This window comes from Acomys russatus, chromosome 14, assembly GCF_903995435.1.
Source record: "Acomys russatus chromosome 14, mAcoRus1.1, whole genome shotgun sequence".
Lineage (NCBI taxonomy): Eukaryota > Metazoa > Chordata > Mammalia > Rodentia > Muridae > Acomys > Acomys russatus.
In genome coordinates, this window is record NC_067150.1 from 16170216 (window position 1) to 16197000 (window position 26785).

A 26785-nucleotide genomic window follows, 5' to 3' on the forward strand; every position below is an offset into this window, starting at 1 on the left:
TCAGGAGGCAGAGGCAGGCAGATCTCTGTTCGAGGCCAGCCTGGTCTACAAGGCATGTCCAGGACAGCCAAGGCTACACAGAGAAACCCTGTCTTAAAATACAAACAAACAAAACAAAAAAAATGTGGAGAGCCTGAGCATACGCTTGTGCCTGCAAACCCTCATCACATGCACACACTTGAACACACACAGAGCACTCTTTCCTATGGACTTGTTGCAGTGTGTGTGTGTGTGTGTATGTGTGTGTGTGTGCGTGCACTTTTCCAACCAAATGTCAGCTCCCCAAGGGAAGGAACTATATCATCACACCACACAGGTTGCATATAAAACTCATTTTAAATTAAAAACAAACAAACAAACAAACAAAACAGAATGTAGGATCCATCAGTGCATACAGAGGGACAGAGGGCCCGGCTCCAAGGACTTGTGGTCATCCCATGGAGGACGGGGCAGGAACGACTCCAGAAAGGCACAGACAGCGGAGGTGTAGGCACTAGTCTTCTGGGTACAACATTCAGCCTTGTCGGGGTCAGAGGTCAGCCTTCCGGAAACTCGATCTGTTCAGGGAGTTCCTGGGGGCAGAAGGCAGGTTAGCAGGGCCACAGGACCCCCCGGTCCACAGTGCTCCCCAACTTCTTCATCTGTAATCATGCAGCTCTTCCAAGAACCCGTGTAGACTCTCTCCTGGCTATCTGGATCTGATCAGAGGATTTTTTTTTTTCTTTTAAATAAATCACATTTTTGCATGCTCTTCTCCCCCCCCCCCCCCCCCCCCCGTGTGTGTGTGTGTGTGTGTGTGTGTGTGTGTGTGTGTGTGTGTGTGTGACAGAGAGAGAGGGAGAGAGAGAGAGAGCACGAGCACACAATTGTTTACTAGGTCAAGGTACTTCCATGTAGTGGAAGAGGACTGACTGCTGTAATTTGTACTCTGACCGCCACACATGCACTGTGACACTTACATGCCCCACTCCACTAAATCAAATGTTGTAATAGAAAAACAGGGTGCATGTATATGTGTGTATGTGCGTGACAGCCCCCACAATGGGCACCTGAGGCTGGTAGAACTTGGTGCCAGCAGCTGGGGCAGGCGCTGGGTAAGCAGAGGCTGCAGAGCCTCCCGGAGGCGGCTGTAGTGGCGTTCCAATTCCCGGTGGTACTCCTTCTGGTCTGGTCCAATCAGGGCCTTGTTCTTTCTTAGTGCATCTTCACATCTGAACAGTCAAGAGGAGGCTACTCAGGGCTGGCACTCAAGAGAGCAACAACCAACAGAGGCTAGGGAATCCTTAGATGTACATGTGTGAGCAGTGTGGCGACAGTCATACAAAGGCCCATGATGGGGCCTGTTCATTTAAACGGGGGATCAGAGCTGGTAGAGCAGGGAGTCGGGCTGGGTAGAGCAAGGAGTCAGGCTGGGTAGAGCAGGGAGTCAGGCTGGGTAGAGCAGGGAGTCAGGCTGGGTAGAGCAGGGAGTCAGGCTGGGTAGAGCAGGGAGTCAGGCTGGGTAGAGCAGGGAGTCAGGCTGCGTAGAGAAGGGAGCCAGGCTGGTAGAGGAGGGAGTCAGGCTGGGTAGAGCAGGGAGTCAGGCTGGGTAGAGCAGGGAGTCAGGCTGGTAGAGGAGGGAGTCAGGCTGGGTAGAGCAAGGAGTCAGGCTGGGTAGAGCAGGGAGTCAGGCTGGGTAGAGCAGGGAGTCAGGCTGGGTAGAGCAGGGAGTCAGACTGGTAGAGGAGGGAGTCAGGCTGGGTAGAGCAAGGAGTCAGGCTGGGTAGAGCAAGGAGTCAGGCTGGGTAGAGAAGGGAATCAGGCTGGGTAGAGCAAGGAGTCAGGCTGGTAGAGCAAGGAGTCAGGCTGGGTAGAGCAGGGAGTCAGGCTGGCAGGGTTTTATAATAGCCAGTTACTTTTTGCAGAAATCCTTGAAGCAGAGGCGTAGTTTGTTGTGATGTCGGAAGAGCTTGGGATCTTCTGGGATCTCTGACAAAAATACCTGGGCCACTTCCAAGGGACCCTACTGGGTGGGAAGATTCATGAGGGTCCTGAATGGCACCTGGAGGCCTGTGGTAGCCGGCACCCCGCCCCACCCCACCCCCCTGCCATAAATGGCTGCCTTGCCTGGTTCACAGTGGGTCCCACAGAGCCCTGCAGAACCATCTGCAGCATCTTGGCATCTGGAGGGTCCTGCTCGGTGGCAAACGCCAGCTCCCGTGTCTTCTTCTGCATGTCCTCAATGGCCACCTCGACTGGCGTCAGCACCGTCTGTGGGGTGTACATTATGGGTACGTGTGCCTGTGTGAGTGGGTGTACCTGCTGGGGTCTGCAATGTCCTGCTCCAAGCCAGCCTGAAGTAGGTGAGCTTGTGAAAATGGAAGGACCCCAGGCTATGAACAGTGCTGGGGAATTTCTGGTGCCCTGGGTGGGTCTTGACTCAGTTGGGGCTTCTGGTCTGATTCACTTGCTATTTGCCCTTGAATCTAGGGACCATATGGTGGAGGTTTGCACACCTCGTCACGCCTGGTGGTAGTGGGTTGCAGTCTGGAGGCTGCAGCCTGGTGTCCTTATGCTCTGTGCCCCCTTTCCTGAATCTGGGGTCCCTGAAATGCACTGTTGTGGGGTTTCTTTGCCTTTTCCTCTCCAAGTCTCTTGGCTGGACCTTGAGTCCCCAAACCCCCCTTCCTGGGTCCGAAGCCTCCCCAACTTCTCCTCCTCAGGCCTGGGGTCCCACCTCCTCACGGTGGCACACTCGGATGCGTGTCTTGATGTAGGGAAAGGCGTGCTCGGTGCTCAGCAGCGTCTTTCGTTTGTGCTGTTCCACCAGCTCCCCGTGTGCACGCCCGTCGGGCGTAAAGGGCGTGCAGAAGAGGAAGGCCCGCAGGCCGTAGTTGCGGTCGAAGTAGGTCACTCGGTCCTTGAGCTCGTAAGTGTCAAAATGCGGCTCCACGTAGGTTATCTGGATGTAGGCCTGGGGCACCGGGCAGGTATGAGCCTGGAGGTAGCCTAGAGCCTACCTGACACCTCAGCTCCAGCCAGAGGCCCTGCTCCCTCTGGGCGTCAAGGCTTTGAACTAAGAATCCCAGATCTCCCTTTATAGGAATCCCCCAAGAAACAGGACTTGCCCCGACCCGCAAACAGTATTTGTATACATCTTCAATATAGAATCTTGCGGGAACGGTCAGAGGACCCACCTTCTGTGGGTCCAGCTTGGACTTGTCCACTGGGTTAGAATCTTTGATGATCTCAACCACATCATCCCCGAACCTCTCCGCATAGAACTCCTAAAGACATGGGGTTGACTCAGTGTCTTGCTGGGGCAGCCCACGTTAGAGCCAACGGCCTGTCCCACCTCCCAGCACCAGGACGTGCCTCCAGCCTGTGTGAGATCTCTGCCAGCTTTGTGATCGACGGTTCCTTGTACACGAACTCTTGTTCATCCAGGTCACCAAATCGGGCACCGTAGAAGCCCACTCGGAAATATGTTCCAAATACACGCTGGACTGAGAGACCAGTGGGGTTGGCAAGGAGGCATCTCTGCAGAAGTTCTCCACCCCAGACACATTTAGGGTGGGATGCAGGGGGAGGGGGACCCTGAGAATCTCAGGAGCCTATCTGGGGACTGCAGACACAGTGAAACAGGCAAACATGTCCGGTGACTCAAGTCACAGATGTGGGTCACCATCTTTTTGTGTTGATGACTGAACCCAGAGTTACCCACATATGAGGTGAACACTCCACGGCTGGAAGATTCTAGCTTGGGACTCTGTGGCCGAGCTAAGCCCTCAGCCATTTTCTTTGTTTTACTTAGAAATTATTATTATTTTTATTTGTTTATTTGAGACAGGGTCTCTTTCTCTACATACCCCTCCTGACCTGGAACTCACTATGTAGACTAGGCTGGCCTCCAATGTGGAGATCTGCCTGCCTCTGCCTCCTGAGTGCTGGGTTCAAAGGCCTGTGCCACCACGCCTGGCTGAGACAGTTTTAATAAGTTGCCCAGGCTATTCTTGACTTCTAGCCTCCTGTCTGAGCCTTCTGAGCATCACCAGTCTTCTTGGTCAACTTCGCTGTTTAACATAAACTTGAGTTTCTGTGGCCTCCATTAGTTCAGCAGCAGCATTCCAATACTAGGGTAGGGCTGTGTTGCTCACAGCCTCACCCAGTACCCATGGGACCCAGGCCCAGCAGGTGCCCTAGTAACTGAGTGACTAAAAAATATTCTGGGCTGCCCCCTGTCCTGGACATTCTTCTCTCTGTCCCTAGCCCCCAAAAAAACATCCCCCAACCCATGGGGGAGGAAGTGGGATCACTCCAAAATCACTCACCAAGGCCGGTCCAGACAGGGCGGGGCAGACACAGTGAGGGCCAGAAACAGGAGTGGAGGGATGGTGGACAGAGAGACACAGTCATTGGAGAGACCAGAGGTCAGAGTTAGCCCTCCCAGAGTCCCGGTTATACCACCCTGTGAGAATCATTCTAGAGAGGAAGAGGGAGATCGAGGACACAGGGAAGGCGGGGACCCGCCCACCCTGCTTGCCCCCACCCAGCCTGCTAGGGCTCTGGGTTCCTGCCATCTTTGGCCAGAAAATTCTCCCTCAACTGAGAGATGCCTAAAAATAGCAAAGAAGAGGGATTGGGGGGAGGGGGGAGGGTAAGATCTTAACAAGAGATGAGTAGTTGTCCTGGGCAGAGCTGGGAGTTGGGGACACTAGGATGGAGAGAGAGCCAGGGAACCCTAACACAGAGATGGTGAGGGGTGGAGGAAAGGAATGAGACAGACTGGGAAAGAGATAGCCCCCCTCCCTCTCTACCCCCATCCCTGGTGGTGACTGAGCTGGCCCTACCAGAGGGAGGGGTGTCTCTGGAGAGTTCCCAGCTGGGTGACTCACAGGCTGCCCTTGAGATTGTTGGGGGGGGGGGGAAGCATTTGGAGGGAGAGAGAGAGGGAGTAAGTAGGGGGCTGTGAGTCATCACCCACTGAGCCCAGGCCCCTGTGGAGGGGTGTCATGCTGTTCTGCTGCCCCCTAGTGTTCACTGACCACTGTTCACCTCCGACTCACCTCCCAGCCGGAGCTCTGTGGGAAAAGAGGAGGCAAGATTAGCAGAGCCAGGCCAAGGAAGGGCCTGTTAAGAGCCTATACTGGGATGGGGCAGCCTGGGCTCACCTGGTGCATAATCTTGGTGAAGGCCTCTTGCAGTCTGCCGTGCACAGCAGCCAGCTTCTTGTAGTCTCTGTGGGCTTCAAGAATGGGGATGAGGCTTTTGTAGACTTCGTTCACTGCTTCATACAGACCACCCTGGGGAACAGGGGAAGTGAAGTAAAAGATTCACAAAGCCCCAGGCTGCCCCTCCCCCACCACTTCCCATTACCCTGACAACCCCTACCCCAGAAAGGACACGCCTTCCTGCTGGGGGGTGAAGGGTGGGAGTCATGTGGCACTGTGGTCTCCACCTCTTCTCACAAACATTTACCAAGGCCTAAGAACTATGGCCTCCATCCATACTAGCTCTTCCTGGTGGAACTGTGGAAAAGGCCTGTGCCTGGTGGCCCATGCCTTTAATCCCATCACTTGGGAGGCAGAGGGAGGCAGATTGTTGTGAGTTCGAGGCCAGCCTGGTCTACAAAGCTACTCCAGAACAGCCAAGGCTAACACAGAGAAACCTTGTCTTGGAAAAACAAAATTAAAAACCAGCCTGGCCCCAGGTGTCCTGCTCAAACTATGGCACCAACCAAGGACAATACCTGCAGTAAACACTGAACCCCTACCCAGATCTAGCCAATGGATAGGACATTCTCCACAGTTGAGTGGAGAGCGGGGACTGACTTTCACACAAACTCTGGTGCCCCATATTTGACCATGTCCCCTGGATGGGGAGGCCTGGTGGCACTCAGAGGAAGGATAGCAGCCTAACAAGAAGAGACTTGATACCCTATGAGCATATACAGGGGGAGGAGGTCCCCCTCAGTCACAGACATAGGGGAGGGGAATAGGGTGAAAAGCAGGAGGGAGGGAGAATACAAGGGATGTGATAACAATTGAGATGTAATCTGAATAAAGTAATAAAAAAAAGTTTACTGTGGGGAAAAAAACAAAACAAAACAAAAAAAACCCAACCCAGCCTGGCGTGGTAGCCTTTAATCCCAGCACTCAGGAGGCAGAGGCTGGTGGATCTCTGAGTTCCAGACCAGTCTGGTCTACAAAGTGAGTCCTGGACAGCCATGGCTGTTACACAGAGAAATCCTATCTCGAAAAACAAAACAAAACAAAAATTAAAAACTAGGACCAGAGGCTGCTCTTGCAGAGGGCCTGGGTTTGGTTCCTAGCACCCACAGGGTGGCTCATGACTGTCTATAACTCTACTTACAGGGAATCTAACAGCCTCTTCTGACCTTCACAGGCACCAGGCACCCATATATACATGCAGATAAGACCGGGGGGGGGGGGGGGGAGACGAGGAAGACTAGGAAGAGGAAGAGGAGGAAGTTGCTGAAGTTGTCTTTGCCATCTTGAATTATATACTGAGACACTGTCCCAAAACAAGTGGCAACACCAGCACTACTACAAGGCCCGTCGACACTGTTCTGCAGGCATGCTGTGAGGTAGTTCGTTTGTTTGTTAACTTGACACAGCCAAGGTAATCTGAGAAGAAGAAAGCTCAGATTGAGAAAAATGCCTCCTTGGGACATTTTCTTCATCAATGGCTGTGGCAGAGCTCCCCTGGGCAGCTGGTCCCGGGCACTGTAAGAAGGCAGGCGGAGGGGCACAAGCCTGTGTGAGCTCTTCTCGGCCTCTGCTTTAGTTCCCATTTGCAGGTTCTGGCCCTGACCTCCTCCCAGATAGACTGCTTCCTGGAAAAGTAGGTGAAAGAAGCCCTGTCCTCCCCAATTTGCTTGTGGTCATGGTGTTTATCACAGCGACAAGGGAAGCTAGGACATGAGAGGAAAGACAGTTGGTGCAAAGCTTGAGGACCTGAGTTCAAGCCCTGGAAGTCACATGTGGAAGCTGTCCTCTGACCACACATCACACACAGCATCTGTGCATGCATGCATGTGTGCACACGTGCACTCACACAAATAAATGTAATAAAAAAGCAGCACACTGAGGATGTACCTCAGTTTGTAGAGTGCCTTGGCAGCATGCACGAAGCCCTGGGTTCTGTCCTTCCCCTACACTGAGGAGGAGGACCAGGAGGACTGAGGAGGATTTGGTGGACTAGGAGGAGGAGTCCTAATCCTAGGAAGGAGGAAAGTGGTAACCGGTTTTTCTGGTTTGGATTGGGGAGACTCAGGCTGTGGTGTCTGGACAGTCCTATGTGCATATTGCTAAAGCCTGCAGACTATGTGTATAACCCAGACTGAACCTGGCCTCCAACTCTGGACTTGGGGGTGGGGGGGCGGCAAAGTTGTATCTGTCGATGGAGCTTTATCGATTGGAAACAACATACAACCCAGCACGGGGTGTTGACAGTCAGGGAGGATGTGTAGATTGGGAGGAGAGGAGATGCATGCAAACCGGGCCTGGTGGCCCACTCCTGCAGTCTGGAGATGGCGGCTTGAGGACCAGGAGTTCAAGGCCGTCCTCCGCTATATAGGGGATTTGAAGCATGCCTGGGCTATGTAAGCCTATCAAAAAGGAAAAGGGGAAAAAACGGGAGAAGGGGGTATATTCAAAGTACATTACAAGTTAACATGAAAATGGCCTTATGTAAACCTAGGTAAGAAAACTTAAAAAGGAGTTGCCCCCGCCCCCACATACACACTAAACAAGGCACCTAGACAGTCTTTCCTTTCCACTCAGGGTGACTGTGAACTGAAAACCAGAACCCAGAGCCTTGCCTGGCTAACTTGGTACTCCCCTGGGCTGACCCCAGCTCCTGGCCAACCCGGAAACAGTAACTACAAAGTGATCTTCATTAGCTGAGTGTGGTGGTGTGTGCCTGTTAAGTCTCCCAACGACCCAACACCGGGATTTCTATAAACTATTATATGATACACAGGGCCGCTGACATGGTGCAGTGGGCCACTGACATGGCCCGCTGACAAACCTGAGTCTCTGAACCCACACGGTGAGAGGGGAGGACCACTTCCTGCACGTTGTCCTTCAACCTTCACAGTCAGCTAGGGCAGGTTGCATTCCCACCCACACATAAATAAATACACTTTTAAAAAAGGAAAGATAAATGTGTGCACCCATCCTGGGGAATGACCTCATGACCCCACACGCTCCTAGGATGTGCCCCACCACTAAGCACTGCCCCGCCCCAGATCTTTATTTGAGAAATCTGCACGGCTGCTGTCCGCTGGCAGTCACTGTGGATGGGGCCAGTGTGCCAAGTTTCTATGGAGGCTTTTCTAGGTGAGGGTTCTGAGGGGCACCTGTGGGGCTCAGGGCTGACAGCTGGGATCTGCATGGAGCTAGTGCTTCTTAGATTTCATCAAGAAAGGGGGATCTTCCAAATATTTTTCCACACGGGGCTACTATGGCTTGGGTAAGGGCCCAGATTTGATGCTTTAGCTTTCTGCTGGGCATGGAGCCCACTCTAGGCAAGTGCTCTGCCACTGTGCTGCACCATGAGCCTCTTTGTCTTGTTGTTTGAGATGGGGTCGCATGTAGCCCAGGCTGGCCTCAAGCTCACAGTCAGCCTCAGGATGCTCTGAGCTACAGATCCGTCCTCCACCTCCCAAGGTGCTGTGATGACAGGTGTGTACCATCTCACCCAGGTTATATGGCACTAAAGACAGAACATAGAGCCTTGGCCTGACTAGCCTGTTGCTCCACTAGGCTGACCCCAGCTCCTGTCCAAGAAGGCCCAGCAGCGGAGGCTGGGTGGCTTGCCTCACAGCCAGAATAAGGCTGATAAAAGCAAGCAGAAGCTGGGCGTGGTGGTGCACGCCTTTAATCCCAGCACTCGGGAGGCAGAGGCAGGTGGATCCCTGTGAGTTCAAGACCAGCCTGGTCTACAAAGCAAGTCCAGGACAGCCTAGGCTACACAGAGAAACCCTGTCTCAAAAAAAAAAAAAAAAAAAAAAAAAAAAAAAAAAAAAAAAGCAAAGCAAGCAGAAATAAACCCCGTCTTTTGTTGTTGTTTTTTTTTTTGTTTTTGAGATGGGGTTTCTCTGTGTAGCCTTGGCTGTCCTAGACTCGCTTTGTAGACCAGGCTGGCCTCTACCTCCTAAGTGCTGGCATAAGAGGTGTGTATAGCCACGCCAGATTTATGAGGTACTAGGGATGGAACCCAGGGTTTCATGCGCGCTAGGCCACTTACTCCAGGTGCTGAGCTACAGCCACAGCCCCTTATGGGGGTTTATGCGTCTGTGTGCACAGGTGGAGGCCACAGGTTGGGATCGGCTGCCTTCTTCTCTTGCTCTCCACCTTATTTTCTGAAACAGTGTCCCTTACCAAACCTGGAGCTTACCTCCTGAGGTATACCAGGGGCCAGCGAGCCCTCAGCATCCTCAGACTCTAGCTCCAGGCACTGGGGTGACAGGCTTTTGCCGTCATGCCTGGCTTTTGACTGAGGATTCCAACACATGCTTGAGTGACAAGCACATTACCAGTTGAGCCATCTCCTAGCCCCACATTTTCAAGGCAACCAGAGGTTAATGGGTTCTGTTCCCTACCCCACCTCCTGGCAGTACTGGGGCATGAACCTAGGCCTCCTCACCCACGCCGGGCAAGCAGTCTACTGTGTCATTGCCACTGAGCAAGGCCCTGGGTTTTTTGTTTGTTTGTTTTGTTTTCTCAGTTTCATTTCTTTCCTCCCTTTCTTTCTGTTTTGTTTTCTAGACAGGGTTTCTCTGTGTAGCCCTAACTGTCCAGGACTCGCATTGTAGACCGGACTGGCCTCGAACTCAGAGATCCACCTGGCCTCCTGAGTGCTGGGATTAAAGGCTGTGCCACTGTGCCCAGTTTCTTTCTTTCTTTCAACAGTGACTCTTGTAGCCCGGATGGCCCAGAACCTACTGTGTGGGGGACGATGCCCTTAAACTTCTTATCCTCCTGCTTCTACCTACTGAATAGGGTTATAGGCATGCTTGGTTTCTGTAGGGCTTCATGTATGCCAGTCCCAGTGCCAGTTTTGTTTTATTTTGGGGGGGAGGGGGAGAGAAACGGCTCTGTAGTCCAGGCTGGCCTCAAACTGCAATCCTTAGGCCTCACTGTCCCAAACGTTAGACTCATCGGCAAGCACCACCATGCCTGCTTCTGCCTCCCCGTTCTAAACCCTGCCAGCACCACACTGCCCTAGGCCGGTGTGCTGCAGCCCCAGGCCTTACCATGGTGAAGTAGGCAGCCGCCTGTTCCAGCAGCCCCACCAGTCCCAGTTCTGTAAAGTTCTTCCCGGAGCAGAAGCCCTCCTCATCTGGGGACAGAATGTCATCAGAGATGGCAGATTCCTCCAGCACGTTGGATGAGACATTCTGGGGAGGGCAGGAGGTGGCATCAGACCCAGCACCTACCCACATGGGCTTTCCTCTACCTCCGGGTCACCCTGATCACTCACCTGGAAGGACACACAGCCCACAGGCAGGTGGCGACTGTCCTCGAGGAGGGCAAGGTACTCGGCCACCAGGGCGGCTGCGTGTACCATGCACTGCGCAGCCTCTGCGTGGTTGCCCAGCTCTGCGTGTTTGCTAGCCATATTCTGCAGCCATGTCAGCCTCAGGTCTGGAGAGCCTTGGTATCCCCGGGCAATTCTGGGGTCCAGGACAGCAGGGACATGAGCACCTGTCTCTGCTTGCCCAGCCCTCGGCTACACCCATTTGCCTGTCTGTACGTTTAACCATCCCCTTACTGGCCAGCCATGGCCCCGTGCTGGGGTTACAGGTATGTGCCAATGCCTAGCCTGTGTGGTACTGGGGATGAAGTAGGTATCTTTATGTTGTTTTGTTTATTTGTTGTTTTTAGAGACAGGGGCTCTCTAGCCACCTGCAGTGGCTAATTCTTTTGGTCAACTTGGGACATGCTAGCATCACCTGGGAAGAACCTTAATTGAAAAGATGTCTCCATCAGATTGGGCTATTTGAAAGTCTGTTGTCCTAATTAATGATTGGCGGCTCAGCCCACTCTGAGTGGTGACACCACTGGGCAGGTGGTCCTAGGTTGTATAAGAAAGGTGCCTACGAGCTGGGCGTGGTGGTGCACGCCTTTAATCCCACCACTTGGGAGGCAAAGGCAGGCAGATCACTGAGTTCAAGCCCAGCCTGGTCTACAAAGCGAGTCTAGGACAGCCAAGGCTACACAGAGAAACCCTGTCTTGAAAAAAACAAAAACAAAAAAGAAAAAAAGAAACAAGAAAGGTGCCTACGCTGGTCGTGGTGGTGCACATCTTTAATCCCAACACTCTGGAGGCAGAGGCAGGCAGAACACTATGAGTTCGAGGCCAGCCTGGTCTACAAAGTGTGTCTAGGACAGCCCAGACTACACAGAGAAACAAAAAACCAAAACCAATAAATAAATAAATAAATAAATAAATAAAAAAAATAGTGATGATGATGATGATGATGATGATGATGATGATGATGATGATAATAATAATAATAATAATAATAATAATAATAATAATAATAATAATAATAATAAAAGAAAGGTACCTAAACCAGGTATGGTGGCACACACCTTTAATCCCAGCACTTGGGAGGCAGAGGCAGATCTCTGAGTTTAAGCCAGGCCTACATTGTCTCTGCCTTCTTGACTTCCTCAGGGACAGAATGTGATTAGGACATATAAGCCAAATATACGTTTTGGTTGTGGTGTCCGTCACAGCAATGGAAAACAAATTAAAGCCTGCCTGGTGGTATATGCCTTTAATCCCAGCACTCAGGCAGAGGCAGGTGGATCTCTGTGAGTTCCAGGCCAGCTTGGTCTACACAGTGAGTCTAGGACAGCCAGGGCTGTTACACAGAGAAACCCTGTCTGGAACAAAGCTGCTCACCTGGCTGCCTTCATCCCCCTTTACTCCCTCCTCTGGGCCTGACTCTTGCCCTCACCGGTACATGAGGTCCATGAGCATCTCGGGGTCCTCCTGGTGCTCCTTCATCTTCACTGTGTCTGTCAGGATCATGTGCAGGTTAAACATGAGGTCCTGAACCTGGGGTCGGCAAAGGCAACGGGGTTAGGGTTAGATAGCAGAGTAGGGCTGGGGAGATGGTGCCCTGGCTGAAGGGCTTCCGTGCATGCGTAATGACCTGAGTTTAATCTCCTGCACCATGAAAAAAGCCAGGTATGGTAAGGCTTGGCAACAGTACTAGTGTTGGGGGAACTGGGGAGCGGCAGAGACTGCCTCTCTGACCAGCCTGCCTAGAGAGGAGAGGCAGAGATAGCCTCTCTGACCAGCCTGCCTAGCTGAGCAAGTGATCTCCAGGTTCAGTGAGCCTCTAAAAATAAAGTGGGACTGTGCATGGTGGCACACACCTTTAATCCCAGCACTTGGGAAGTAGGGAAGCTCATTGGTGTGAATTTGAGGCTAGCCTGGTCTACACAGCAAGCTCTAGGACAGACAGAGATTCACAGTGGGACCCATAATTAAAAAAGCACTTGGGAAGTAGGGAAGCTCATTGGTGTGAATTTGAGGCTAGCCTGGTCTACACAGCAAGCTCTAGGACAGACAGAGATTTACAGTGGGACCCATAAAAATAGTTCCCCCCCAAGCCCCATCATCACAACAAAATAAGATGGAGAGAGACTGAAGAAGACATCCCCTGTTGACCTTTGAATACCAAAGTTCAAATATAAATAGCAGCCATTAAACAAGCAACCCAAAAGGACACAAGTGCAGTCGCACATATTGTCCACAGCTCGGGAATGTCACCTGCTCAGCGAAGGTGCTGTCCCTCAGCCCTATGTCCTCCTCTGCATAGGTCAGGATGGTCTTGAGGGACCTTCTCAAGTGCTCTTCACTGAAGTTCTGAGTGGTCCCCACGAGGGATGACAGGGACATCGTCACCAGCATCTTCACACGGGCGAAGTTCTGATGGAACACGGAGGCACCCTTAAACCTGCTGACCTGACCACCCCCACCTACCTGTCCACTCCACACTTCCCATATTCTGACTCCCTGATCTGTGACACTGGGTAATACTTGCTGATCACCCCCGTCCTGGTGAGGCTCCCCCACCCCTCCCAGCTGAGCCTTGGATGAGCTCTGTAGAGACCATGACCCCCATACATGGCCGATCTCGAAGTTCTGGCGCATAAGCAGGTAGAGCGAGGCGCTGGCGTGCGTGCGGATGGTGCTGATGCGGCTGCCACAGTGTCGCAGAAGCCTCAGGCAGAGGTCAGCACAAAGCTCCGTGTCTTCCTCAAAAAGCAGCTCCGGAAACTGCCCCAGGACCCAGACACATGCTGCTCAGAGCTCCCAGGTAGGCCTAGGAGCTCCCAGATGAAGCTTGCCCACCCTGATTTTGGCTAACAGTAAGATTTGGGGTTGGGTCTTTGTTTTGACCAAGTCCAGTGACTTGGCCATTTTGACCTTTTTGTTGTTGTTAGGACCCAAGACTTCTGGTCCTATTGCCTCCACTGTGATAACAGGTGTGAGCACCATGACAGCCCTATGTGCCAGTTCAGAACTGCAGCTGTGGTGTCCCCATGTCATGGTATTGTCCACCACACAGTAGGTGTTCAGTAAATGAGCTATTGTCATCTCTGTGATCCATGGCTGTGGTTTAGGAGTGCTCACCTTGGAGACCAGTGCCCGCTGCGTGGCTAGGCCGTGCTGCAGGAAGAGGGCACTCTGGGCACTCCCGAGACTGTAGAGAAGGACTCTTAGCACGGCACCCAGGACGCTCTCACGGGCCTCGGACAGCATCACTGTCTTCATGGAGGGTGTTAGAAATCCACGTGTTAAGAGACTAGGGTGGGATGGGTCTGGGAAGCTAAGGGGAGGTCAGGACAGATACCGGACGGGCCATACCTGCACAATGATCTCCAGCATGTCCAGAACCACTAGGCTGGCCTCTGTTGCCAGGTTACCATCCACCAAGGCTTCGTGTTCCATTTCATCCTTCGTCCTGGAGGGCAGGGGAGACCTTGAGACGCCACTTGAGTCAGATCCTATGACACAGAGGGGCCCTCTCCCGCCCTCTGCTGTCCATGGAGGAAACAGATCTCTAGAAATTAGTCTAAACCAAAGAAATTTCTTTTCTGCATGTCATGATCTTAGTGTGTTCCCAAAGACTCTTTTGTTTTGTTTTGTTTTGTTTTTCGAGACAAGGTTTCTCTGTGTAGCCTTGGCTGTCCTGGGCTTGCATTGTAGACCAGGCTGGCCTCCAACTCACAGGGATCCACCTGCCTCTGCCTCCCGAGTGCTGGGATTAACGGTGTGCGCCACCACCGCCCAGCTCCAAAGGCTCTTGTATTGGAGGGTTGTCCTCGGCTTGATAGAGTTAAGAGATGGAGGGTAGGGGCTGGGATGTGGCTCAGTGGTAGAGCCCCTGCCTAGAATCCCCCAGTGAGGGACTGGGGTGTGGCTCAGTGGTAGAGCCCCTGCCTAGAATCCCCCACTGAGGGACTGGGGTGTGGTTCAGTGGTAGAGCACCTGCCTAGAATCCCCCAGTGAGGGACTGGGGTGTGGCTCAGTGGTAGAGCCCCTGCCTAGAATCCCCCACTGAGGGACTGGGGTGTGGTTCAGTGGTAGAGCACCTGCCTAGAATCCCCCAGTGAGGGACTGGGGTGTGGCTCAGTGGTAGAGCCCCTGCCTAGAATCCCCCACTGAGGGACTGGGGTGTGGCTCAGTGGTAGAGCCCCTGCCTAGAATCCCTCATTGAGGGACTGGGCTGTGGCTCAGTGGTACAGTACTGACCTAACATTGGTGAGATTTAGGGTTTGGTCCCTAGATCCATTTGACAAGATAAAAAGAGGTAGAGATTAGTTAGATATTCTTCGGTTATTAGAAGCATGCCCTAGGAAGTGGTTAAGGGAGGTTTCATGGAACAACTTTCTTTTTTCTTTTTTGAGATAGAGTCTCACTGAACAGTTCTATATGTCCTGGAATTCACTGTTCACACTGGGATTGCAGGCCTGTACCACCACACCCTGTGAGAAGCCTTCTTTGTTGTAAAGTGGCCTGCCTCGGTGTGGTGGTTTAAATTGGTATGGCCCCACAGACTCATGTGTGTGAATGCTTGTGCCATAGGGACTGGCACTATTAGGAGGTGTGGCCTATTGGAGTAGGTGTGGTCTTGTTGGAGGAAGTGTGTCATCGTGGACAAAGGGCTCTGAGGTCTCCTATGCTCAAGCTACGCCCAGTGTGACACAGTCTCCTTCTGCTGCCTGCAGATCCAGATATAGAACTCTCGGCTCCTCCAGCACCGTGTCCGCCTGCACGCTGCCATGCTTCCTGCCATGATAACAGACTAAACCTCTGAAACCGTAAGCCAGCCCCAGTGACATGTTGTCCTTTATAAGAGTTGCCATGGTCACGGCGTCGCCTCACAGCAACAGAGACCCTAAGACACTCTGGCGGCTCATCACGGTAGTGAGAACTGGACTCATCTACCCTTCCACCTACTTGTCCACACGGTCTGAGGTCTGTCTCCAGTGTGTGACACTCTTACGCCAGCGAACATTCTCTTGGTTTCCAAATGGACTTCTCTCTGTCACACACAAACGTATGTTGATAGACATGTGGAGAAAGAAAAGCATACGTAAGCCCAGGGAAACATACACGGGCACGAAGACACCCGTGGAGGGTTAAGCGGAGCGATGCGGAGCAAAGGCACACGCCAAGGCCTGGCCTCAAACACTTGATTTCCTGCCTCCACCTCCTGAGTGCTGGGATGACAGGCGTGCACCACCACACCGGTTCCCCCACTGTGGCCTCACCCCGGCTCCGCCGCACCATCTCCTGCCTTGCCCCGATGGTGCCCAGGATAGCCTCCTCCAGCCGGGCTTTCATGTCCAGTGACTTCTTGAACGTGAGGCTGTTGATCCGCTCAAATGCTTTTTTTCCCTAGGAAAGAAGAGAATTGGGATTTAAGGTGACAAGCGTTCCTCCTGAGGCAGCCTAGTTCCTCTGCTCAGGGCAATTCCTATCTCCAGGGCCCTTTGCCAGAGGACACAGCTCAGCCCTTCCCTCCGCAGCCTCACCACCTCCAAACGCCTTTCCTCCCTTCCCCACTGTCCTCTTCTCTCCTACCATACTTCCTCCAGTGCCCACAAAGCCAAAAACCATGCTACCAGACTCCCTTGCAGCTTGCTTTCCTTTTTTCCTTTCTTCCTTCCCTCTCCAACTTCCTCATTTTTAAGATAGAGCCTCTTGTGGTCCAGGCTGGTCTTGAACTCACTATGTAGCTGAGAATGATCTTGAACTCTTGCTCCTGCCCCTTTGCCCAAGTGCTGGGATGACAGGCTTATGTGGCTGCATTCCCTCTTCCACCCTCCTCTCTCTCTCTCTCTCTCTCTTTCTTTCTTTTTTTTCCTTTTGGTTTTTCAAGACAGGATTTCTCTATGTAGCCTTGGCTGTCCTGGACCCGCATTGTAGACCAGGCTGGCCTCGAACTCACAGCGATCCACCTGCCTCTGCCTCCCGAGTGCTGGGATTATAGGTGTGCGCCACCACTGCCCGGCTTCTCATTCTCTTTCTTGCTGGGGATGGATGGACCTTATACATACCAGTCAAGTACCCTATGACTGAGCACATCCCCAGTGCACTATTCTATTCATGAGGTCATGTGCCACCTTACCCCAAAGCTGAGAACAGACACAGTCCACCCTTCATCCTCGGTTCACAGACGCCCACAGTCTGTCCCTTCCCACCCAACTCCTGCTGCAGGGGACCCTGGCCGTATGTCTGGCTCTCCCCACCTCAACCTTCTCCAGGCCACCACACCTTGTACTCGAAGGCAGCCAGACAGAGGTAGAGTAAGTCCAGAAGGCGGCCCAGCTGGGGCAGAGTCAGGTCGGCAGCCCAGCGGTGCAGGAGGGCTGGCTCGGCATTTTTCAAGACCCACAGCACACACACCAACAAGGTCCGGCTGGATTCGGCAGAGAGGGGACAGCCTGAGCGAGCTGCCTGGGTGCGGAGAGAGAACAGAACAGGTTTTTATTTTCCTTATACAAGGTGAACTATGGGCACCTGTATTTTATGACATGACTTCCTTTTTCTTTTGTTTTGTTTGAGACACACAGGCTGACTCAAACTTATGACATAGTCTGAAGATGACTTTAAACTTCTGATGCTCCTGACTCTACCTCCCTAGTGCTTAGGTCACAGGTGTGGACCCTAAGATCACAGGTGTGCAGTATTAGATCACAGGTGTGTACTACTAGACCATAGGTGTGCACCACTATATCATAGGTGTGTACCACCAGATCACAGGTATGTGCCACCAGATCACAGGTGTGCACCACCGGATCACAGGTATGTGCCACCAGATCACAGGTGTGCACCACCGGATCACAGGTGTGTACCACCAGATCACAGGTGTGCACCACTGGATCACAGGTGTGCACCACCGGATCACAGGTGTGTACCACCGGATCACAGGTGTGCACCACCGGATCACAGGTGTGCACCACCGGATCACAGGTGTGTACCACCGGATCACAGGTGTGCACCACTGGATCACAGGTGTGCACCACTGGATCACACATTATGCAACATTACATGCAGTTTACGCGGTGTTGGAGATGGAACCTGGGGCTTTGTGCATGCTCAGCAAGCACTCTAGCAACTGAGTTCTATCTCCAGCCAATGACATGAGCTTCATTTCAAAGGCATCTATGAGGAAGAGCTTCAGACTTACTGCTGAGGGTCCCTGGGAAATGCTGGTGCGAGAGCCAGGAGCCAGAGGGCCCCCGGCAATGGCCATGGCCACAGATGGATTGATGGTGCTTCCGATGTCCCCTTCGCCTTCTGTGTCTGAGTCCAGCATGGAAGCCAGTCTTGACCGCTGCCCTGAGCCCTCTGAGGGCAAAACAGACCAGAAGAATGAGGGATTGTAAGCATCTTCCTTCAGGCAGGAGCAGTGGTGCACAGGCTTTTAATCCCAGCACTCAGGAAGCAAAGGCAGGCGGATCTCTCAGTTTGAGGCCAGCCTGCTCTACATAGCGAGTTCTAGTACAGCCAGAGCTACATAGAGAAACCCTATCTTGAAAAGCAATACTAACAACCTCCCAGTGAGGGGCTGGAGTATGTCCCGGCCTCCTGAATACTGGAGCAGTTCCAGCTTGACTGAGGAGCTCGGAACCTAACAGCAGCCTAGCATCCTCCTGGAAAGGCCACACTGCTGCAGCCTCTGGTTCACTTATATACAGTGTTCGAAGGAGAACACAAAACTGTAAGACACGTGACAAGACAGGACAATATGGGCATGTGACAAAGACATCCAAAAGAGACACAGAGAAGAGTAAATGTTAGCAAACAATGACTTTACAAGAAAACCAAAGAAGGACAAAAATGGGTCAAGGATGAAGAATTCAGATAAAACCAGAGCCGGGCAGTGGTGGCACTCGCCTTTAATCCCAGCACTTGGGAGGTAGAGGCAGGTGGATTGTTGTGAGTTCGAGGCCAGCCTGGACTACAAAACGAGTCCAGGACAGTCAAGCCTACACAGAGAAACCCTGTCTTGGAAACAAAACAAACCAAACAAAAAAAAGATAAAACTAGAGGGCCAGTGAAATGGCTCAGCATAAAGATGGCTGCCACTGAGCCTGAATACCTACAGGACCCACAAGGTGGAAGCAGAGAACAAACTGACTCCCACAAACTGTCCTCTGACCTCTATACATTCATGTATGTTTATACACACACACAGAAAACAGACAAAAAAAGTTTGATTAAAAATATGGGCCAGGCATGGTGGTGCACATCTTTAATCCCAGCACTCAGGAGGCAGAGGCAGGCCGATTGCTATGAGTTCGAGGCCAGGCTGGTCTCCAAAGTGAGTTCAGGACAGTCAAGATTACACAGAGAAACCCTGTCTTGAAGAAAGAATTTGGGACGAGAGACAGCTCAGTGGCTCAGTGTCTGCCACACATGCATGAGGACTGGAGATTAGGGCGCAGCACTCACACAAATGCCAGGTGCGTACGGCGACACATTTGCAGTTCCAGCCTACGAAGGTGCAGGCCTGGGATGCAGAGCAAGCTGACTAGTGAGACTAGCCCTGTCAGCAAGCCCAAGTGTAACCGAAGGGGCTCTGCCTCAGCGGAGAAGGCGGAAGAGTGGCTAAGGCTAAACTCTGACGTCAGCCTGGACCTTCACACACAATGTGCATGTGTACATGTGTGTGCGTAACACACACACAAACGGAAAATGAAAAAAGCAAGAAATAAAAGACGGGCTTGATTGAAGACACAGTAAGCTCCAGGACAGAGGAGCAGAGTGGTGCATACAGAACAGACAACAGAAAGCGTGGGACGACAGCAGGCTCGCCACAGAAAGATGAGCTCTAACGTGTCACCGGAGCCCAGGAAGAGAGAGAAAAGGAGGCAAGGAAAAAAAAAATGCAGGAAGTAAGAGCAGAGAGTTCCTCCATACTTATGCAAGGTTGAATTCATTTGCAGGTCCTACCATATCCGAGCAACGGCCTTAGATTGTCCCCGAGTGCCACACAGGGCCACTTGCAGCTACGAACAGATCAGTGAATATAGACAAGAGCACAGCCCTAGTTTTCTCACCTGCTTGTTTTCCATTGAGCCCTCGCCCTCGCCCTCAGAAAGCTGCACATGGGCTGTGAACAGCAGGGCGGTACTCTGCACGTGTGTTTCTATCCTTTTTTTTTTTTTTTTTTTGGTTTTTCGAGACAGGGTCTCTCTGTGTAGCCTTGGCTGTCCTGGACTCGCTTTGTAGTCCAGGCTGGCCTCGAACTCACAGCGATCCGCCTGCCTCTGCCTCCCGAGTGCTGGGATTAAAGGCGTGCGCCACCACGCCCGGCTTGTGTGTTTCTATCCTAATGGATACCAACACCGGTTCACTTTCCAGGTGGGAGTCAGGGCTCAGAGCTGTGCAGAGCCTGGCCCGAGCTGCCCACCCTGAGGCTGCCTCTTCTGATTCTCCCACCCCACATGCCACGATCAAGTCTCTGGCCTATGAAACCCCATCTTCCCCAGCCCTCTGACCGGCAAAGCCATGCAGCCGTGGCAGTGTGTCCCTCACAAGGGAGAGCAGCGGTAGGTACAGCTCGGCCACCTTGGCCTTCACGGTAGCTTCTGTGTAGCGGGGGTCGACATCGTGGCTGCACAATAGGCTGTGCACGGCGCAAATGGCCTTCTTGTGCAAATGGGATGCCCTGTGGAGTGACGGGGCGCTCAGCATGGTGCAGACACGGCTCCTGGTCCATGCCACTGTCCCCTGGCCACACCGAGGCATGTCCCCTGGCCACACTGAGGCACCACACTCACCCCTCAGCTTCTGGATCCAGGGCTAGAGCCAGCTCTGTCAGAAGGAGTCCGGCCAGGAAATGCTGCTGCCTGAATGGCCCGCTCAGCTCGAACATGCTAATTACCTTGGGGTCAGGGGCCTGGCTGGAGAAGGTAGAGCTCTGCAGATGGTAGAGAGGATGCCCAGGGCCAAGGGTCAGAGGTAAAAGGTCACCACCGTGGCCATCATGGAAAAAACTGAAGTTAGCATCAAGAGCTGGAGACGAGTAGTTGGGATGGGAGAGGTGAACCCACAGAGCTAAATCTGAACATTTCCCACTTTCCCTCCTCTAAGTGCCTCAGAAGAGGCAACAAGAGGGCTCAGCCAGGAAAGGCACTCTCCACCAAGTCTGACCACCTGAGTGTGATCCCCAGGGCACGCATGGTGGACGGAGAGAACCGTCTCCTAGAAGTTGTTCTCCACTGTACACCTTAATCACAGCACGCATGCTCCCCCATAAAATAAATACAAATTTAAATAAAAAATATCTCCCGAGAAAGTGTTGTCATGATATTACTTTGCTCACTTATTGTGGGCTGACAATTTCAGTGCACTAGCACTGTCAGTGGGCATAGGGTGAAAGGTCAGAGGTGAGAGCTGAGGCAGTCGCTCAGCAGTTGAAGGCCCTGGCTGCTGTTCCAGGGGACCTGGTTCATTTCCCAACATCTGCACGGTTGTTATAACCATCTGCAAGGGGATCCCGTGCCCTCTCCTGGCCTCTGTCAGGACCAGGTGTATATGTGGTGCATAGTCATGCACATAAAATAAAAATGAATCAATCTTTAAAGGTCAGGGGTGAGAGGTCAGAGTAACCCATCCGTGAGGTGGCAGGACATGGAGTCAAAACTCTAAGGGCTGAGAAACAGAAGATCGAATGCAAGCCCAAGAATTGGATTTGGGGACCAGAAGGGGTCATTTTTTCCTAGAAAATCTCTGAGAAGTCATGGGTCTTCACAGGTGAAAAGTCGAAGGTCAAGGGGTCTACCAGGGCAGGGGCCCACAAAAAAGTGAGCAGAAATGTAGGCTGTGGGTTGAAGGTGTGACACTTAAAGTGAAAAGGAGTGGGAGGCCCACCTACCTGGGAAGTAGTGGAGGACACCGAGGGGGATGGGGAGGCTGGGGGTGACAGGGGGCAACAGGGGAGGTTAAGGGTCACATAGTGCTCGTGGCTACACAGGATGCGGGTGAAGTCCATTCGAAGGGTCAGCAGTGCAGCTGGGTTGGGGGCAGACTGCAGCCGAGTGGCCACCTGCAAAGGAGGCAGTGCCATGGGTGACATCAGCATCACCCTGCCCCCAGACTCCATGGGTCCTGTGATATCATCGGCCACCCCGTTCACATCCTCCACCGTGCATACCTACCTGCCTGTAGTGAGCCCGTACCAGGCTGAAGACGTAGCCTCGGTCCGTTATGGACAGGAGGTCACTGAGGAAGAAGGCCAGGCTAGCGTTGAGGCGTTCAGCCAGCTCGATGTCCTGGGGACACAGGGACCTGCCAGTCCATATTCACAGTGCCCACCCTGGCTCAGCAAGACCACCTCTACATGACTTCCTTAAGCCCCTGGCTCTGTGAGCCAGGTCTCCCTTCCTGGCTTAATTCTCTCCCTCCACAGTCCACCCACAATACATTCATTTTGCTTTATTCTTATTATTTGTGTCAGGGTCTCACTGTGCAGCCTCAGCTGGCCTAGGACTCACTGTGTAAACGAGGCTGGTCTCAAACTCAGAGATCTACCTGTCTCTGCCTTCTCAGAGCTAGGATCAAAGGCGTGCGCCAGTGTGTCACACTCAGCGCCACCATACATTTTTCTTTCTTCTCCCAGCCACAGTTGGGTAACTCACTTTCTACATCCAGACTTCAGAGCTCAACAGAATACATTTCCCAGGCTCCCTTGCTGCTGATAGCTAGTTGACTGTATTCTGACCAATGAGATTAGAGAGGAGATAAAACAACAACAACAACAACAACAACAACAACAAAACCCTTTTTCAATGCTGAAACCGCTGGTGAATAGGAAGGGCCTGGGCCAATCTCTGGAAGACCCACAGCTTACTTATGTGCAAGAAACACTTTAGTTCTGGTTAAATGCTTATCATTTTATTCCAGCAAAGTAATGCAGTGGAATGGTACACAATCAGCAATCATTTAACGAGCATCTATTGATCGCCTACAGTGTGCCAAAGCTGTGAAGGAAGCATATGGCCCTGGCTGCTGTACAACATCTTAGGTGAAACAAGTGATAAGCTAATGTTACGTAGCCCAGGCTAGCCTCAAACTTGAGATTTCCTTATCTCAATCTCCTGAGTGCAGGGGGCACAGCTGTGCACCACCACACCTGGCTGGAGCTGCCTTGCCTATTGGTGATCATTGCATGCCAAAGGAATGAATGAGCGTGCGGTGCCTATCACCAATGACAGCTACTTGCTGTCAGCGCTTGCGACTACTAGACGGACACCGAGATTGGGACATTAGGACCAGCCTGGAGGTCGCTGAGATTGCACAACACAGGCAGGGTTCCCAAACATAAAATGTGTCTATCGAAACCACAATGACACCCCCCCTTTCTCTCTCTGATTTTTTGACATAGGGTCTCTCTGTGTAGCCTTGGCTGTCCTAGACTCTCTTTGTAAACCAGGCTGGCCTCGAACTAACAAAGATTTGCCTGCCTCTGCCTCCCAAGTGCTGGGATTAAAAGCATGCACTACCATGCCCAGCCGATATTTCTCTTTAAAAACCAGGAAAATTGGGGGTTGGAGAGATAGCTCAGCAGTTGAGAGCACTGACTGCTGTTCCAGAGGACTCAGGTTCAATTCCCAGCAACCACATGGCAGCTCACAACTGTCTGTAACTCCAACAGACATACATGTAGGCAAAACACCAACGCAGATAAAATTAAAAAACAAAACAAACAAACAAGCAAAAAAAAAAACAAAAAACAAAAAACAAAAAACAGAAGGGGTTGGAGAGATGGCTCAGCAGCTAAGAGCACTGTCTGCTCTTTCAAAGGACCTGAGTTCAATTCCCAGCAACCACATGGTGGCTCACAACCATCTATAACATGATCTGATGCCCTCTTCTGGGGCACAGGTGTGTGTACATGCAGGCAGAGCACTGTATACATTATAATAAATAAAATCTTTTTAAAAAAGAACACTGATCAGCCGGATGTGGTGGCACACGCCTTTAATCCCAGCACTCGGGAGGCAGAGGCAGGCAAATCACTGTGAGTTCGAGGCCAGCCTGGTCTACAAAGTGAGTCCAGGACAGCCAAGGCTACACAGAGAAACCCTGTCTTGAAAAATAAAAACAAAAAAAGAACACTGTGATTATGACTATTGTTTGCCTAATCCCTGTGCGGGCTGGAGTTGGTGTTCCTGGGCCTCAGTGATGATCAAGGTCTCAGCACAGCAACATCTATCTATTTTTTTTTAAATATTTACTTATTTATTTTTATGTATACAGTGTTCTGCCTGCATGTACACCTGCAGGCCAGAAAAGGGCATCAGATCACACTATAGATGATTGTGAGCCACCATGTGGTTGCTGGGGATTGAACTCAGGTCCTCTGGAAGAGCAGCCAGTGCTCTTAACCTCTGAGCCATCTCTCCAGCCTGCAACATCTATGTAATATGTTCCTGCTGCATACTGGTACTGTGCTGAGGACCACAGGATGTGTCCTGCACCCTCCACGTCCTCATCAACTCTTATTTCTCCCGATTACCCCACTGTGGTTATGCTCACTTCCGCATTTCCGGGTACAAGCCTACCTCTGGACCCTTGCTATCTCTCCTGCCTGCAACTTCCAGGCCTCACCCATCTCACCCTTTTCCCTCTAAAACTGCTTTTCGCAGGCAAGGACTTGATCTGTTTGTTTACTGCTGTGCTTCTACCTCCTGCCAGGGCTGTGTATACCATAGATGCTCAAGAAAGAGGCCATGGATAAACAGACCCGCAGGCACTACATCTGTCCCCCTGGTCACTTTCCTCCAAGAGTCCTTGAGTCCCTCCTCACCTTATGGACTCGGGTGATGACTTCCAGGCCCACAGAGGCCACCAGGGCTGTGATGTCATCCAGGAAGCGCCCAGGGAAGCGCAGCTTGCGGGGAGTGTCCAGCCGCTGGCCTAGGAGCAGGTGTAGCTCCATGCTTTTTATCTGGGAGTGTGGCAAGTAGACAGGGCTGTCACATGAGGGCTGTGGGAGGAGCTTAAGATAGGGCTGGAGGAAAATTGGGGTGCATGGCCCACAGGTGGGGCTCTACAGGAAAGGAAGGGAGACATAGGTGCTCTGAGCTAAGTAGTTGTAGCTGAAGGGCCGTCTGGATTTGACAGAAGGGGCAGAACTTTAGCATAAGAATGGTGGGTTTAAGGGGTCCTGAATCCACAGATGCAGCCTGAAGGCTGTGGGCGGGACTTGAGAAAGCTATGTGGGTGGAGTCTGAGTAGCTAGCAGCAGTGGGAGGGCTTTGGACAGTAGGTGGGACCAGAGTGGAGCCTTAGAACCAGAGTTCTGTGGGTGTGTTGAGTGTACATGCGTGGGGGTTTGAGAAGGTCTCACTGAGGCTGGCTGGTCCGCAAGTACCAGGCACCCTCCGGTCTCCTCCTCCCAGGTACCGGGACTACAGCTGGGACTGCGGCCATGCCTCAGGTCAGGCCCTCTCTGTGTCTCCAGTCTTCATGTGTGTGGCAACCACTTTACTGATGTGACCTCCTCAGCCCTGGCGATGAGTTTGAGGAACTGAGGGCTCTCTGTCTTGGAGGACTATTGGGAGATGGTGGGGACAGGGCCAACAGGCACTGGGGAAGGGGACATGAAGGCACACTCGAAGGAATCTGGGGGTCTGCAAGCCTGGCCTCTCAGTGCGAGATGTCTGTTGGAGGAGGGAGGCCCCGTCTCTGGGTTGAGAAGTCCTCTCCAGAGAAGGGGTTCACTGTCAAGGTGCCCCCCCACCTCTCCGTAAGCAGGAGTCTCAAGGCCATTTCTTAGGGTTTCAAGAGCAGTTTCAAAGTACTTTTTCTCAAGGGTCTCCCTGGTTAAGGAGGTCCTCACCATGAGCTGGAAGAAGAACCAGGCATGCTGTAGGACCACCTCACGAACCGCACTGCCGCTCACCACCCACTGCAGGGCCAGCTCCTCGTGCAGCAGCTGTGAGCACAGACAAGGTCACCAAGAGCCCGGAGCTGCCCCTCCCATTCCCTCCCCCCTTAGGGATGCTGCCCAAAGCCTTGGGGGAGGGGGCGGTCAGAGCAGCAGGAGGCCATGCAGAATGAGAAGAGAGCAGGCTCCAGCCCCTGCTGGGCTCTGGCTGTGAGGAGAAGCCCTGGACCCCTTGGCCATGGAGCAGGCATCAGATCAGCCACCCTACTGTCCCCTCTACCTTCTGTACAGTGTGTCTTGTCTGAGGGGCTGGTGGGCCGGAGGAGGAGGCCTCAAGGTAAGAGGAGGCACGGCTAGAGTTGCGGTCGATGGCCTAAGATGGGATGGGATGGAAAGCATGGAATGGCAGATGAGTTAGTGGTGTGGATGGGAAACAGATGAGGCAGCATGGATGGAGGGAGGATCGGGCCATGTGGGCATGGGCAAACAGAGAGATGAGTCTGGTCACCACAGACACAGGAGGAGTTCATGTTATGGTTTGAACACATCTTTAGAAGCGTTACTCACACGTTAGAGACTTCCTATTTGGTTTCTTTTGAGACAGGGTCTCAAGTAGCCTAGGCCGGCCATGTTGACAGCATTTCGTGGTGGGACCTTTGTAGGTGTCTAGCACTAGGTGAGGCCATGAGTGTGGGACCCTGTGGTACTATGAATGGCTTTAGAGGAAGAGGAGGGCGAGTGAGGTGGGACATCGGTAACCTTGAGGATGCTGAGGCAGGAGGATTGAGAGTTCCAAGTCAAGGGAGACCTTATCTCATAATAAAAGGAAAGGAAAAGGAAAAGAAGAAAGAGAGGGAAGGAAGGAGAGGAACTGGGAGGAAAAAGAAAGGGCAGAGGGAGAGAAAGAGGGAGGATGAAGAAAAGGGGGAGAAGAGGGGGGCCGGCGTTAGCTCGCTGCCTCTGTCACCGTGGGCCACTCCTCTACGTATGATACGGCAAGAAAGGCTGGGGGCTCTGGGGCTTCCCTCAGCCTCCAGAGCCATGACTTAAATAGTTATTCTTTTTACACCCTGGCCTTGAGTACTTTGTTCTAGCAATAGAAAATGGCCTGAGACAACCGGTGGGGTCCATGCAGGCAGTGAGGGCGGATGGGTAAGAGACACGGGTCTGTGTGAATGGGTTCGTGGATGGACAGAGAACACTGGGCGTGGCACGGTGCTGTGGGAGGACCCGGGCCAGTGTACATGAGGGCCAGTGAAGAAGCAGTTGAAATCAGATGTGTTGAGAAAAGAGGGAGCTGGACATGGTGGGGTTCGCCTGTCATCTCAGCGCTCAGGAGAACAA

General features: G+C 52.5%; 1 protein-coding gene across 3 annotated transcripts in view; it reads right to left on the minus strand.

Annotated features, from left to right (window-relative positions):
• Positions 1–399: 399 nt before the first annotated feature.
• The window catches only part of Dock6 (dedicator of cytokinesis 6), a 56045-nt gene continuing 29659 nt past the window's right edge, over positions 400–26785 (minus strand). For 2 of the 3 annotated variants that reach the window (XM_051156047.1, XM_051156046.1), the window contains 26 exons: positions 25394–25489; positions 24359–24499; positions 21708–21821; positions 21425–21595; positions 20328–20467; positions 20046–20215; positions 17729–17889; positions 16813–16995; positions 15807–15933; positions 15493–15577; positions 13897–13993; positions 13663–13797; positions 13153–13305; positions 12796–12954; positions 11975–12075; positions 10489–10681; positions 10262–10405; positions 5151–5282; positions 5046–5060; positions 3355–3480; positions 3177–3266; positions 2717–2953; positions 2107–2250; positions 1896–2002; positions 1050–1211; positions 400–572 (listed from right to left, as the gene is read on the minus strand). In XM_051156047.1, the coding sequence (XP_051012004.1) occupies positions 530–572; positions 1050–1211; positions 1896–2002; positions 2107–2250; positions 2717–2953; positions 3177–3266; positions 3355–3480; positions 5046–5060; positions 5151–5282; positions 10262–10405; positions 10489–10681; positions 11975–12075; positions 12796–12954; positions 13153–13305; positions 13663–13797; positions 13897–13993; positions 15493–15577; positions 15807–15933; positions 16813–16995; positions 17729–17889; positions 20046–20215; positions 20328–20467; positions 21425–21595; positions 21708–21821; positions 24359–24499; positions 25394–25489 (3426 nt within the window). In that variant the 3' untranslated portion in view covers positions 400–529. Of the gene's footprint in view, positions 573–1049; positions 1212–1895; positions 2003–2106; positions 2251–2716; positions 2954–3176; positions 3267–3354; positions 3481–5045; positions 5061–5150; positions 5283–10261; positions 10406–10488; positions 10682–11974; positions 12076–12795; positions 12955–13152; positions 13306–13662; positions 13798–13896; positions 13994–15492; positions 15578–15806; positions 15934–16812; positions 16996–17728; positions 17890–20045; positions 20216–20327; positions 20468–21424; positions 21596–21707; positions 21822–24358; positions 24500–25393; positions 25490–25721; positions 25815–26785 lie in introns of all 3 variants that reach the window. The other variant, XM_051156045.1, reaches the window with a different exon arrangement.